Below are 15,205 nucleotides of genomic sequence, written 5' to 3'. Positions count from 1 at the left end.
TGGGGTATTGTTCTAACACTGAATATTTTCATTTTAAAATATATTTTGATAGTGTTGGCTGGCGAGGGTGTAAAAAGGAGCAGGAAAGAATATTTTCTTAAGAAACACCTAATTTTTGTCTAAAATAACTCTTACATAGTATGTAACACTTACAATATGCTATATTAGCAACAGTGTAAATGTGAATTATTTTAACCTATTCCAGTACTCTAGCCAGCATTATGCAGTTAACATGAACTGTTTTCTCTCCTTTCTTTCTCACTTGGACACATTATGTGATTATACTGCAGACTGTAAACTCAAGAACTTGTGAGGAATTTTGTTCAAATTTTAACATTAATTACCAAAGTCTATTTTTGCTTTGACTGGGTTTCTACAAAAGACTCTCAGATGGATCATTTTATTTCTTTTGACAGGTTTCAGAGTAGCAGCCGTGTTAGTCTGTATTCGCAAAAAGAAAAGGAGGACTTGTGGCACCTTAGAGACTAACAAATTTATTTGAGCATAAGCTTTCGTGAGCTACAGCTCACTTCATCGGATGCATTCAGTGGAAAATACGGTGGGGAGATTTATATACATAGAGAACATGAAACAATGGGTGTTACCATACACACTGTAACGAGAGTGATCAGATAAGGTGAGCTATTACCAGCCGGAGAGTGGGGGCGGGGGGGTGGAACCTTCTGTAGTGATAATCAAGGTGGGCCATTTCTAGCAGTTGACAAGAATGTCTGAGGAACAGTGAAGGGGGGAAATAAACATGGGGAAATAGTTTTATTTTGTGTAATGACCTATCCACTCCCAGTCTCTATTCAAGCCTAAGTTAATTGTATCCAGTTTGCAAATTAATTCCAATTCATCAGTCTCTCGTTGGAGTCTGTTTTTGAAGTCTTTTTGTTGAAGAATTGCAAGTTTTAGGTCTGTAATCGAGTGACCAGAGAGATTGAAGTGTTCTCTGACTGGTTTTTGAATGTTACAATTCTTGATGTCTCATTTGTGTCCATTTATTCTTTTACGTAGAGACTGTCCAGTTTGACCAATGTACATGGCAGAGGGGCACTGCTGGCACATGATGGCATATATCACATTGGTAGATGTGCGGGTGAACGAGCCTCTGATAGTGTGGCTGATGTGATTAGGCCCTATGATGGTGTCCCCTGAATAGATATGTGGACACAGTTGGCAATGGGCTTTGTTGCAATGATAGGTTCCTGGGTTAGTGGTTCTGTTGTGTGGTGTGTGGTTGCTGGTGAGTATTTGCTTCAGGTTGGGGGGCTGTCTGTAAGCAAGGACTGGCCTGTCTCCGAAGATCTGTGAGAGTGATGGGTCATCCTTCAGGATAGGTTGTAGATCCTTGATGATACGTTGGAGAGGTTTTAGTTGGGGGCTGACGTGATGGCTAGTGTTATTTTCTTTGTTGGGCCTGTCCTGTAATAGGTGACTTCTGGGTATTCTTCTGGCTCTGTCAATCTTCAGTCTCTCTGGTCACTCAATTACAGACCTAAAAGTTGCAATTCTTCAACAAAAAAACTTCAAAAACAGACTCCAGCGAGAGACTGTTGAATTGGAATTAATTTGCAACCTGAATACAATTAACTTAGGTTTGAATAGAGACTGGGAGTGGATGGGTCATTACACAAAGAAAAACTGTTTCCCCATGTTTATTTCCCCCTCTGTACTGTTCCTCAGACATTTTTGTCAACTGCTGGAAATGGTCCACCTTGATTATCTCTACAAAAGGTCCCCCCCCACCCCCCACTCTCCTGCTGGAAATAGCTCACCTTACCTGATCACTCTCGTTACAGTGTGTATGGTAACACCCATTGTTTCATGTTCTCTATATATATACATCTCCCCACTGTATTTTCCACTGAATTTATCTGATGAAGTGAGCTGTAGCTCACGAAAGCTTATGCTCAAATAAATTTGTTAGTCTCTAAGGTGCCACAAGTCCTCCTTTTCTTATTTCTTTTGCTAATTCAGTTGCTGATAGCCGAACAACACACAGCCATTCTAGAAATTTTAAAAATGGTCACTTTTGTCACTTTGCAAACAAAAAAGTGTCAAGTAATAAATATCTTGGAGATTACCCTTTCATCCTGCTAGAGGGTGCTCCCTCAAGGTCATTTTTTCAGTTCTCTTCATGACACTGTTTGCCCCTCACCAGTACTAGAGAGAAATAATCATACTTTTGTTTTCAATATTCTGTGCTTCATAGAAAAGGGAGGGAAATATCAGGGCTACTTGAGTAAGTGTTTTGGGGGTTTGGTTTTAAATCAGCATGAAACATTTTTGTCTTCCTTTCAAAATTTCTTGCTTTGATTTTAAGTGTGCAGGAGGTTTGACTGGGATTCCTTCTTCCTCCAGTTCACAAATGGGGCTGAAGTCTAACAATTAGCAAGACAAACATTAGAAATATGTTCTGAACTTTCATGGACCTGAATGTAGGTGCCAGAGTAGATGAGATCATTTACTGATGAGACTGCATTTGTTCCAAGATGACTGATTTGTATGCCTCACTGTACTCTTCCACTATATCCTGGATAAAATCACAGATTTGTCCAGTCCCACTGATGGGGTCTTGTTGAGTTTTGACTTTTACATATTGTAATACTAACCAGTTGGATGTTCAGACCATTGCAAAACTGCTAGCTCTTTTATTCCCCCAATGATTTTAAAATATTAAGGCCATCAAGGGGGTTGAAGCTGATTTATCAAAAGGAGAAAAAAATGCACAAATGTGTTTGGAGTATTGAAGTGCCGTTGACATCTAAAGTCCTAACCATGCTGTTTTCCTCCACACTCCAGCAATCAGGACATCCAGCAAACCCATAAAAAACCAAACTAATAGCATGAATATTCAGTGACCTAGAATACTAATTATTGTCATGAATATTAATGTGATCGGACTTGCTTTTTCCCCTTCTCTTTCTCTCTTGCTCTCTTTTTTTCCACTCAGCCGGCTCTAAAGATGGGCCATAATGAGAGCATTTAAGAGAGAGAGCGCTCTCCGCCGTGACAGGGACTGGGGTAATAAGGAGAGCTTGATTAACGTGGTGCACTTGGGGGAGAGATGAGAGGATTCACGTGGTCCTGTTGTGGGGGAGGCAATGAGGCACCGGCGGCTGTGTTGCTGCTCCCTCAGATTAATGAGGCCTAAGAGTGCATTAGGAACAGTGACAAAGGTTTGATCTAATGGGCTCAGTCATTTTTCCTTTGAGTGACAGACGCACAGAAGTAATTGGCTGTGCAGAATGGCAGCTCATTGGCAGTACTTAAGGATACATTATCCCCGTTGTGTGGCCCGCAGAGGCTGTTTATCAAAACTGCTCACACTGCAGACATGCATTCGCTGAGCTGCCGTTACAGTGGTAATAGCTATAAAAAAAATTTAACATCAAAATCGTAGCTATTGTCTTTTAGAAAGAAAGTTTCTCTGTTTTAGTTTTAAATGATCTAGGAAATATTTTAATAATGATAATTTACTTTGTACACCAAGCATGAGTATTTTTAGGCCCACAATTATGGGTGAGAATTTGGGGAAGTCTGTTTTACTGGTACAGGAAATATGAAGTTAGTTTTTGCCCATTGCTTAAGTCATATGTTAATTGTGTCTAATTTAGAGGTTATTTATCTAATGCCCAGGTAATGCTTTTTTCCAGTTTAGTTATTATTAAACAACTTCCATAAGTCTTCACAGAGATCCCAAAGCACTTTACAAACTATGGCCCCAAGCCTGCAGATATTTCCACATGTCCTTAACTTTACACATGGGAATTGTACTCTCTTTGAATTTACTGATGTTACATTAATCAATTCAATGGGACTACTCCCATGCGTAGTGTTAAGCACATATATAACCGTTGGTATGACTTCGGCCCAAATTCATAACACACACAAAGAATGTAGCATAGCCAGCTCTGGGATGTTACAGTAATAGTAAACAGTATTTGCTCAGAAAATGTATAGCAAAGGGAAACCGTGCAAAGGGAATATAATATGAGCAAACTGGATTTTTGTCAGGATGATTTAACTAGAAATGTCCTTACTTTGCAAAATGTGCCATGGGATCTTGAACAAAATCAGTTGGACAAGTTTGTGATCTGTCTTTGCATCCAAAAGATGGTACATGTGAAAACATAATTTCCCTAATCATATTTGGAGCTAAAAGAAAAGCATACCCTCCTGTTGAATCATTAATACCACTTCCTGCAGCACCAGAGTATTTTCTTGGAGTCCTCCCATGCGTTCATTAAGCTTGACTCTACTTAGCTTGTGGCTACCAATGAGATCCCAGCCTGAGGTTGCAGAGCTTCAGGCCTTTATTATTGTATTGTATTATTATTGTTTTGGTGTGATTACTGACTATGAAAGAAAACTGTATTGAAATCGCACAAAGTAATTCACTTTGGAAAACGGCTTTAGACAAATATACAAAACAAAGCTCTTGGAGGATTATTGAAAATGAATTCTGGGCATTTTAATGGGGGAATTGGGGGTTATTTACAGGACTTTGGAGCGGAGCCCAGAGCTGGAGCGCAGAGCAGCTCCGGAGCAGTGGAGCTGCAGGTTTTTGCCTGTAGCTGGAGCGGAGCCGAAGCACAGCTCCAAAGCCCTGGTTATTTAGACCCCTAGTCAGGTCCGTCCAGGAAAAAAAACAGAGGTGCCATGCTGTAGGCTGGTATTGCAGCTGGGTCCAAATGGAATTCATAGGAAGGAGACAGGTAAAGAAAACATGTTCTTTTGCCTTTCTCCATTAACAATCCCTGCCAATAACCTATCTGGCTCCTGCTGCTCATGGTACCTAACTCCTTTCAGTAGACAGTCTCTCCCCCACTCCCCCTGCCCTCTTACGGACTCATTCTGAATGGGTTTGGGGAGATGCTGTCCAGTTAGTAAGAAGTAGTGGTGCATCTTGATTTCACCACTGGGCACAAATTCTGCCCTTGGGCCAGCAGGGGAAGGGAAGAAGCACCTTTTATCTTCTTGGAGAGAGTTATGATGGGATCCTACGTGACATGTTGTCAGATTCCTGAGGGGCGTTTCCAATCGCTGTAGTGAAGGTCATCGCAATGTGTATGTTAGTAGGCACTGAAGAGAGGACAAGGCAAATGGGAAGGTGCTGGAAGATTACTTGCTTCCCACAAAAAGTTAGTCTGCCAAAGGTGATTTCTGCATAACTCTGGGAATTGGATTAATTAGGGTAATGGAATACTGAAGGAAGGGGGAGCTTAAAGCACTTCTCACAAAAGTAGTGTCTTTCCCCTCTCCTCGTCTACACCCTCATCCCCAAAATAACCCCAAATACAGAAGATTTTTGGCCCCGATTTTATAACAGCGGGTCAAGCTGTGGTTTAATCTTCTTGACAGTGCTGTTTAATGAATTAGAGAGCATTTCAGGAATATGCAGTATCTTGCAACATAAATTCACCCAAGATGATTTGGTACAATTAACCCTCTGATACCAGGAGTCAGGATTTCCTGACCCACTGCTCTAATGTATTTTTCATTAGTGTTAACAGCTGGGGAGCTGAGCCCTCTGGCCTGGAGAGGTTTATTTCCTTTTGGAAGAGAAACTCATAGTGATCATAAAGAGCATAGCACAAATAAACCATGAATGTAGTGAAGGCAGAGTAATGTGGTAGAGTTCACCCTATGCCCTATCTTCTTCTGTTCTAATGTAATCTCTCTCTCTCCTGGTTTCACATATACACAGTTTCTTGCAAAAATTGAATAATGGTAGATTACCCAACTCTGGAATCATATATTCACCTCTTACTTTGAAAATAGTGCACTGGGTGCACCCTGAATAAAACCCCTTACAACTCAGTTGTTTGCCTTGGGGATGGTGGGAAATCACAAATGCACATGCTGCAATGAATGCAGGCCGCTTGCATGCACTTAAATGATCTGTATCTCACTTTTTTATGGTACAGTTGTGAATTATATTCTTTTTGCATTTGTAATTAGTGGGTAGAACAGATGGTGGAGGCTTAGTTTGAAGTGATGTGTCCATTAAAATGACCTGTGCTGCCCAGTGATGGTTCACGATAACATTTTTTTGTTAAGCTGAAATATATTGGAAAAAGACCGGAGTTACAGAAGCACTCACCATTAGTGTTACAGTAGATACTAAAACTGTGCAAACAAACTACAGACTTCTGCAGAGCAAATGACTGCTTCAGAATAAGAATACCTTTTTATTATCCTCACTCTATATTCAATAATTTTTATTGAAAATTTTCATAACGTACAATTTTATTGTCTCTGGTTATAATTGAATAGGTGGTACCAGGTAGGCATTGAATGGCATGAAATCGTGAGTTTGGATAAATCTTCATTAGTGATATTTTTTAAAAGATATTTCTAAATATTATGCGCCTGAGTTCTGTAGGGTCTAGCAATTTTGTGACATATTTGTGAAGACTGTTTAATCAGGCAATGTATACCATGTGAGTGGGGGTCTGTTCTCCCCACATTCCAGCTCTTTGTTTTCCATTGTTGAGTTGTTCGCACAGGCACTAATGGGAACAATGCTACGCTATTTTCATCCATCTACATTGGGCCTATCATATGGGCAAGTAAACCTTTTGAACTCTCTTTGCAGTTTGATGCTGTCCACATTTGCTTAATGAGTAAATAAAGCACAAATTTCATTCGCCATGCATCTTCCAGTGCCTCACATTAAAAATCTCCCTCTGTTGAAAGGTGATTTTTTTAAGCATTGACTAAAATTGGGAATGTGCCTTGAATTCTAATTGTGGTGGTCTTTGAAGAGGTTAATTGTTTGTGAAAGTGTAATTGAATGATCTGCAAATTGTATCATAACAGAATATTTTAGAATATCAGAAAAGATCGTTTTAAATGTTTTAAAGCCATCTATAGCTAGAAAGAGGAATTCTTCTTTTGATGCTGCTTTGGTAGATGAAAACATTTTTGTTCAATAGGAAACCAGCATCTTTTTTTGCTCATTTGAGATCACTTCTGGCAACATACTGATATTCATTCAAATATAAATGCCATGTTCACTTTGAAATGCAAATTGTTTAAAGAAAAATAGCATATGGTAGAGGTAAGTACCTTTTCAAATCAGCTCCTGCACTTTAGGGTTGTGAGTACAGCTAAAATTATTCTTTGGAAAGAAACTGGAGCCTTTGACACATTGAAGCTTGAACTAATCAAGGCTTCCCAGTAAGCATATACACATATCCATATCAAGGAAATAGTCCTGAGAATACACGGATTAGCATAGTAATTTAACTGCCCCCCGCTAATCAACTTAAGCAACCAGCTGATGCATATATGATGTATTTGAAGAAGCATTTTTTCAGAACACAGAATGGACTAGGTAGTTGACCATGTATTTCATGTTAATGTTGATATATTGAGAGGGACAGAGAGGGAGACAGATGTAAAAGTGCAGCAAGTCCTTGCTTCTAAGGTTTTTAGATACAAAGGCTTCATATTAGGTATTTTACCAGAATATTCAGAATCTACAGTGAACATTGTTGGCTCCATATTTTGAGCTTGCTGGCTTGTCTGCTAAGAGACTGCTATGATTCCTTGCCACTGGCTCTCTATCCTCACATGTAAAATTAAAGAAATATTGCTTCTTGAAGGTGGGAAGAGGAGTTTGCCTCCTGGAGGAGAAAAATGAGTAGGAGTGTTTCCTGAAGCTTTCTGTGGCAGAACAAGTCCATAAGAACAGCAGTTGGCATTAACAAGGCTCCATTTGGATGCAAGTATAATAGCATTGTTGTCAACTTGATACGACTAAATAAGTGTGTCCAGGCATGTTATAATTAACCTGAAGGAGGAGTGAAAAATGAGCAATTGATTGGAGAAATATTTAAGTTCAAATAAATAAGGTCGTCATTCAAAGATTGGTCCTGTGTCTGTTCAGAGCATGTTTGAGAAAACGCTCTATCTCTTATTCAGTTTTGTATAGATCAGCCTTTCTGATATGTCAATGACCACATAGGGACTTTTATGCAGTTTGATTTATTTAAAAAATTTTAGTGACCTCAGACAAGATTGAAAATTGTACTAATGCCTGTGATAGATTAAGGAGCTGTTCGGTTGCAAAATCAGGCACAAAGTTAATAAATTGTATTATTGGCCACAAAACAAAGCTGCATTATGGATCACCAAGAAGTTAGCTTCCCAGATCCTACCATATTTGCTCCCAACTATCCAAAATTCCTCATGAATCTGAATTGACAGAATTATTATATGATTCTCCTGAGTAATTCACTTTCTCTGTGGTGAAATTAATTTCACAGGCCAAATCATTGTGTTTCAAAATAAGTTCAAGGAATACATAAAATTTTGAACACTGCAATGTCAATATAAGAATCAACGTTATACATATTCTTTGTAAAGTTTTGCTCTTGTATCCCATCAAGGTTTAGAATGTGACTGGGCCTTTTTGTTCTAAATCTAGCTAAATGGCCAGAAAATGTTGACATTCAAAATATCACCTTTCTCCCCCACTCAGACACCCAATTCAGACTGATGGCAATATATTATTCAAGCAAAAGTGTTCAATAATTGTTTTCCATCTTTCCATGATCTCACAAAAACATTCCATCTTTTCTTGCACATACCAGTTTTCTCCTTCTCAATCTCTGCTATGAAGATTATTGCACAGGAATTCATCAAAAATAACTGTCCATTTTATTAGACATGGAATGAGAGATAGTTAAAGGTTAAAAATGGGCTTACATAGCATCACGCTTCAGTCCAGCATGTTGGATGCCACTTGTAAGGTCTTTGAGATGCCTTTCAAGGAGTTTATCAATGGGAAATCTAATTCTGCCTCTGAAAAATAATGCATTTTCAAAGCCATTTACCCATTGTATTCTAAAGGTGCTAAAATAGATGCCATGGTGAACAGGAATGCAGGATCACTCTGTTGCGGTGAATATCTGTCACCTTGAATAGGTGGTTTTGTTCAATAAAGCTAATTGGGAAGTTAAGATTAATGTAGATAGTTGAGAACAAGCCTAGAAAAACGCTGTAAACATTCTAAACAAGGCTTAAAACAAGTAAAATATAAAATATAATACATGTAAAAATCTTTACCCCCCTCAATGGTCCAAACTTAAAATTAAGGGAACCCAAAATGATATGTGGATTGGGAGAAGGTACCATTTTGTTGTGTAAGGACTTTAATAAGGTGCAAATAGTTAAGGAGTTTAGAGTTTAATGCGATACAAATGTGGTTTCTGAGATCAAGGAAGTGCAAGTAGAATTGTTTTGTTTTCAGATGAAAGAAAAAGTGAAAAGACCTGACTTATTCATCCAGCTGCTTCTAAATAGGTACACCGTGACAGAATTTACCTGATTCCAAAACAAATAATAAAGATTTCTAGTGACCCTACTACTCGGGTCAGCAGCAGTCCAACTCAGTAATCCTCTTCTAACACAAGCTATAAACTAGGCATTATTTCATATATAAGAGAGGAGAATTTCTAATGTGCAACATCTAATGTCCCAAATTCAGCAGTTAGGAGGCATGATAATAGCACATGCTTCCACAGGTAGTATGGGCTATTTAAGCCATGGATATTAAATATCTTTGGTGTAATTATAGTCTGTTCTTTGAGATATGTGGGACCTCATATATCCCCTAGCTGTGGCCTGAAGACAAGACAGCACCATGGGCAGGTCAGAAAACCTTGGAGTGCCATGCTCGGAATGCAAGAGTCAACGACCAGGCCAGGGACCAATAAGCCTTACTGGAACATCAAAGCAGAACAAGACAGCTGCTAAGACTGTTTGACCCCCTAGTGTGACCAGACAAGCAGCAACATTTGCTCTTGACCCACATCCGATCTGCACGCCTTCTGTGAGTTTGAGACTGTTTGTTTTCAGCTGGGCTACTGGCTCACCTGTACTAAACTTTGCTGTGAAGAAAAGATCTGTGACCAAAGTCTTTAAATATAAAAACTCTAAAATCAGTTCTGAGGGAGTACATTTAGTCCTTAAAGGAAATGTGCATTTTATAGATGCCTACTCACTAAGACCAGAAAAAGATCATTGTGACCATCTAGTCTGACCTCCTACATAACACAGGCCATAGAATTTCACCAAGTTCTTGCATCAAGCCCATAACTTCTGGTTGAGCTAGAGCATATCTAATTGAGTGACTTTCTGTCTTGATTGAAAAGATGTAGTGATGTAGAATCCATCACATCCCTTGGTAAGTTGTTCCAATTGTTTATTATCCTTTCTGTTTAGAAAAAAAGATAGTGCCCTCTTACTAGTCTGAATTTGTCTAGCTGAAGCTTCTAACTATTTGATCTTGTGTTATGCCTTTGTCAGCTAGATTAAAGAGACCTCTACTATCATAAATCATTCCGTATAGGTACTTATGGACTTCAAGTTAAGTTGCCCCTTAACTTTCTCTTGTATAAATTGAGCTTCTTTAGTGTCTCATATAGAACAGGTTTTCCAGACCTCAGATCATTTTTGTAGCTCTTTTCTGAACCCTTACCAGTTTGTCAATATTCTTTTAAAAGTCTGGACACAGGATTGCTTAAGATCTCACCGATGCTGTAACCAGTGATAACATCTCCATACATCTACTCAGTATTCCCCTGCTTATACATCCAAGGATAGTATTTTCCATTTTAGCCTCAAAATCATACTGGGAGTTCATGTTCAGCTGGCCATCCACAATGACCCTTATGTCCTTGTCACTCACTGGTTTCCAAAATACAGCCCCTTTTCCAGTAAGTGTGACTTACTTCATAACCTCCTAGATATGACCTTCCATTTAGCTGTATTAGAACATAAGTGATCCCAGCTTATCGTGTGATCCAGATCGCTCTATAGAACTGATTTGTCCTTATTATTTACCACTCCATTAATTTGTGTTATCTGCATACCTTACCAGCAATGATTTATATGTGATCACTGATAAAGTATGGAATAGCACTGGGGCTAGGACAGATTTCTGTGGGACCCCATTACATACATAAAGCAATACAGCTTAGCCTTTCTCCAGCTCCCCCACATTTGCAAAATAATAGCACAATAATGTGATGATGAACTAAGTGATTCACAAATTAGTAGTGTCTGGTCTCTCTGGTATATGTGTCCCTATGTGTCTGATCTGCATAAGATAGGAGTCCGATACAGCTCACAATCACAGAGTTTGGCTTTTTCCTTCAAACTGTAAAGAATCATCTTTCAGCTCTGGAAGTTCCTGGTGTGTCAGCCAAAATGGAGTTGTCACAATAGTATTTTTTTCTCATTAGCAACTTTTTGACTCACGTTTTTTTCCCAGGCTATAAAACCTGGAGGAAAAGTGTGCTGATATTGTATCATCAGCTGGAGTGCAGAGAGATTCATTTGGAGGAAAAGTATTTCTTTAATTAGAAAGAATGCAAAAAACTGTGTGTGTGCTCTCTTTTAGTGAGACTTCAGTCAAGATGTGGGGTTCTAGTCTGAATCTTCACCACATATGTGCCGTTTTGTGAGCAAGGTTTCATTGCTGACCTTCACATGTGTACCGAATGCTTTCTTAGAAAACACTGGCACAGGACATTCAGATACTAGCCTTAGTAAAATGCATTAAATGTGTTTGTTCAAACAGGCTCAAAAGAAGTGTTCACCTGTTGTAGTTTTAACTTGTGACCAGTGTAATAGATGCCAGTCTGATTATGGAGATCACATGGGTGAAAGGATGACTTGGAAAAGGGGATTAGAGAGGAAGTCCAGTGGTAAAGGTACTGGCCAAGGCTCAGGAGAACCAGGTTCAAATACATGCTCTACCATAGGCTTCCTATGTGAATTTGGGCAAGATATTTAGTCTTTCTCTGCCTCAGTTCCCCATCTGTAAAATATCTCCTGGTTATGTTGAGGATAAATTCATTAAAGATTATTGCATCTGAAGAAGGGAAGTTTTTACCCACAAAATCTTATGCTCAAATAAATCTGTTAGTTTTAAGGTGCCACTGGACTCCTTGTTGTTTTTGTGGATACAGACTAAAACAGCTACCCCCTGATTAAAGTTTGAGGTGTTCAGATCTTATAGTAATGGAGGTTATAAAAGTGCCATAGACAGATTGTGTTTGGACTCAGGGAAGCTATCTCACAAACTCTAGTGAGCACAAAGTACTTCACAAAGCTCTACTTTCTTTCAAAACACTGCTGTTGGGAAAAGTCGTGATGATGGAACTGGGAGTCAGGAGATCTGGGTTTTATTTCCCACTCTGCCACAGTCTTCCTCCCTAAGCTTTGGTCATTTAATCTGTGGGAAAAGTGGGAAGTAATAGTAGATAATAATTAACTTCCTCACAAGAGTGTTGAACCTTAATTCACCAAAGTTTCTGAACTCATCGATGGTTGTCCAATTGAAAGTGCTATGGAAGCGCAAAATTTTCGTGTGAAAGTATCTTAAAAGTGTGTGTGTGTGTGTGTGTGTATATATATACACATAGAATAGAGTGAGTCTTTAATAGCAAAGGATGGCAAGGTGCTTTACAAACTTTACTAATTGTGTACTGTGTGTAGGTTTAGATGACTTTGCTTCTAATTCAGCTCTTCTGGAAAGCCATTACTAGTTATTTTGTCTTTGGATGAAAATACTAAATGCTTTAAATCTGTCTATAAAAGTATTATTCTTAAAACCATTTAAACCTTACTGTAGGATAGCCTGAACAATGGATTCACAATGTCCGCTGTGTTTTGGTAAAGTCTGCCATGAAGAGATTGCAGCTATTAGAACATTCTTACAAAAATCAAACTAACACTTCAAAAATATTTTAAATTTGTTTAAAAAGTAATTTCTAAATCAGTAATGTAGTATACGATTAAAAACTAAACGTCAGAGTGATATTTCTAGTGCATGGCAAACACAAGAACAGAAAAGGTAGACTGAGACCACTGGAAGCCTAAGTTCATGGAGAGGGTTTTATTTATGTTTTGTCAACTAGATCACTGTTCAGCTATTTTTAATGCTGTGAATCCCATTTCCTCCATTAAACTTTTTACTGAACTATTACTGTCACAGCCCTTATGGATCATGAAAGCACTAAACCCATTGCTAATTAATATACAGTGTTTAAGGTTATTGTTCATATTATCTTTTAACAACCAACCAATTTAGGAATAAAGAGTATGCTGTTGCTTAACAAGAAGTGACTTTTTATAATGAACAATACATTGGTGTTGCCTCCATGTTGGTGATAGTTAAAAGTCTGTGGAAGATGGGTTTTATAGTTGATTTTATGCTACTACTACCAGTTTATTTACTGGCACTGTAGATTTTTCAATTTTGGCTTTATTCAGCGGCGGGGTTACTCAATTAAAATAATTGAATTAGGATAAGAGGGTTTGAAGTGTCTCCATTTGATGTAGTTATTACACATTTTGTATGTTAGAGTTATGTTTAGAGGGTCATGTTATATTTTCAGGACTTGCTTTTTTAAGAGTACAATGGATGGTTTGCTTAATGCTTATTAGTTTTTAAGGATTAGCTTTTTTCCACGTGGCTTTTTTTGCACTAAGCCAACACTTCCCAAAGCCTGCTAGGTGGTACGAAGGACTAGCTAGGGCAGTGCAGAGGATATATAAACTAAGATGTTTAGGCTTTTAACAACATAAATCAGGGGTGCACTGGGGGCTTGCAAGTATTTCCATTTTTTAGAAAAGGGTCCGGGGGAACTCAGCTTCCAAAAGTTTAGAGAACACTGCACATTAATGAAATTAGTGCTGTCTCTGCTCTGCGGTACTATTCTCCTTAATGTAAATCAGCATTATCTTGTACAGTAACATGATTTGTTTGTTTGTTTCTAGGAAATGTGACTACCAGTACATCTGTGTCTCAGATGGCAAGTGGGATCAGTCTAGTCTCCTTCAACAGTCGCCCCGATGGTATGCATCAGCGCTCCTACTCAGTTTCCAGTGCTGACCAATGGAGTGAGGCGACAGTCATTGCAAACTCTGGCATCAGCAGTGGTAAGAGACAAGTTGGGGTTTTTTTTGTAGAGCTCTTCTTTGAGGACTCATGTCACTCATCTGGGTACATTGACCTAAGCAAAGCTGCAGCCATTTAAACAGAACAAAAAGGATGAGAAAGAGGCAGAACATCATAAATTAACAAAACGTCTCTTCCTGTGGCATGGAAAGGCTAGGAGTGCTATGGAAGCAGCAAACATGACTGCACGACGAAGGAGATGCCTTGTGTTGTCAACTACCCCATGCCTGAAATTTCACATAGGCCCAAAATTATTAAAAGCATAGCAAAGTAAGGGTTGCTTTCTAAGTGCATAGCTTCCAAGGCATCTTCACTGCATCTGTGTATGGAGGTACACAGTTCTTATACCCTTATTCCCTTTGTTTATGGTCTTAAGTGTTGAACTATTTATTATTTTATTTTTATTGTTGTAATTGGTTAGCTGTAGGCAGAGCCAGCCTTTGGAATGCGTGAATCCTGCAGCCACTGTCTCCATAACCTCAATTGGAGGAATTTGTAAATGTCAGAACTACTCTATTTACTTTTTTAAAGATGTTTCTAGCCATCTCTGTTGTGAAGAGAGCCTTGAAAATGCTGACCAATCATAAGGGTTGCAAGTTTGTCATAGTGATTTGTCCAACAAAATCACAGGGTATATTCATGATTTTCATATAGCCACTTAAGGATTGTCTGTGGGGCCAACAGATCAGTTGTCATTGATATCTTGATTTCTGAAAAGATCCCAGACCAATTTGATGTTGCGTCAAAGGTGTTGCCTGAGCTGCTACAAGCTCCCTATGAACTTGTCGCAAACTGTTTGCAGTTGAGCTTGTTCCTCTACTAAACACACATTGTGGGCTTTGTCCTCAAGGGGGAATGTCTGAATAGCATGAAAGGTGCTGTGGTCCAGTGGACTACACATAGGATTGAGAGCAAGGGAGTCCTTTATTCCAATCGTAGGTCTAACACATAATTTGTCTGTGACCTTGGTCAAGTCACTTCCTGCCTTATTAGTCCCATCTGTAAAATGGGGCTATACTACTTACGTCACATGGTGAGTTGTGAAGATTCCATTAATGTTAGTAAAGCACTATTCAAGTGCTAAATTTGTAGTATTTCAAAGAGAGACAAGGAGAAGCACCATGGAGAGCCCACGAAAGTAATGGTGGAAGTAATGGAATGGAGAAATAAGAATGTGGAAAGCAAAGGGAACCTTGAACAGAGTAAATGGAGGAAGGG

The 15,205-nt window shown here is 38.8% G+C and overlaps 1 protein-coding gene across 4 annotated transcripts in view; it reads left to right on the top strand.

Annotated features, from left to right (window-relative positions):
- The window catches only part of AGAP1 (ArfGAP with GTPase domain, ankyrin repeat and PH domain 1), a 680,164-nt gene that overhangs the window by 483,667 nt on the left and 181,292 nt on the right, over nucleotides 1-15,205 (top strand). For all 4 annotated transcript variants that reach the window (XM_084644148.1, XM_084644149.1, XM_084644150.1 and 1 more), the window contains exon 12: nucleotides 13,807-13,968. In XM_084644148.1, coding sequence (XP_084500274.1) covers nucleotides 13,807-13,968 — 162 coding nt within the window. The remainder of the gene's footprint in view (nucleotides 1-13,806; nucleotides 13,969-15,205) is intronic.

This window comes from Lepidochelys olivacea, assembly GCF_965140295.1.
Source record: "Lepidochelys olivacea isolate rLepOli2 genome assembly, chromosome: 11".
Lineage (NCBI taxonomy): Eukaryota > Metazoa > Chordata > Testudines > Cheloniidae > Lepidochelys > Lepidochelys olivacea.
Note: the sequence above shows the minus strand (reverse complement) of the source record. Positions and strands in the feature narration are given on the sequence as shown.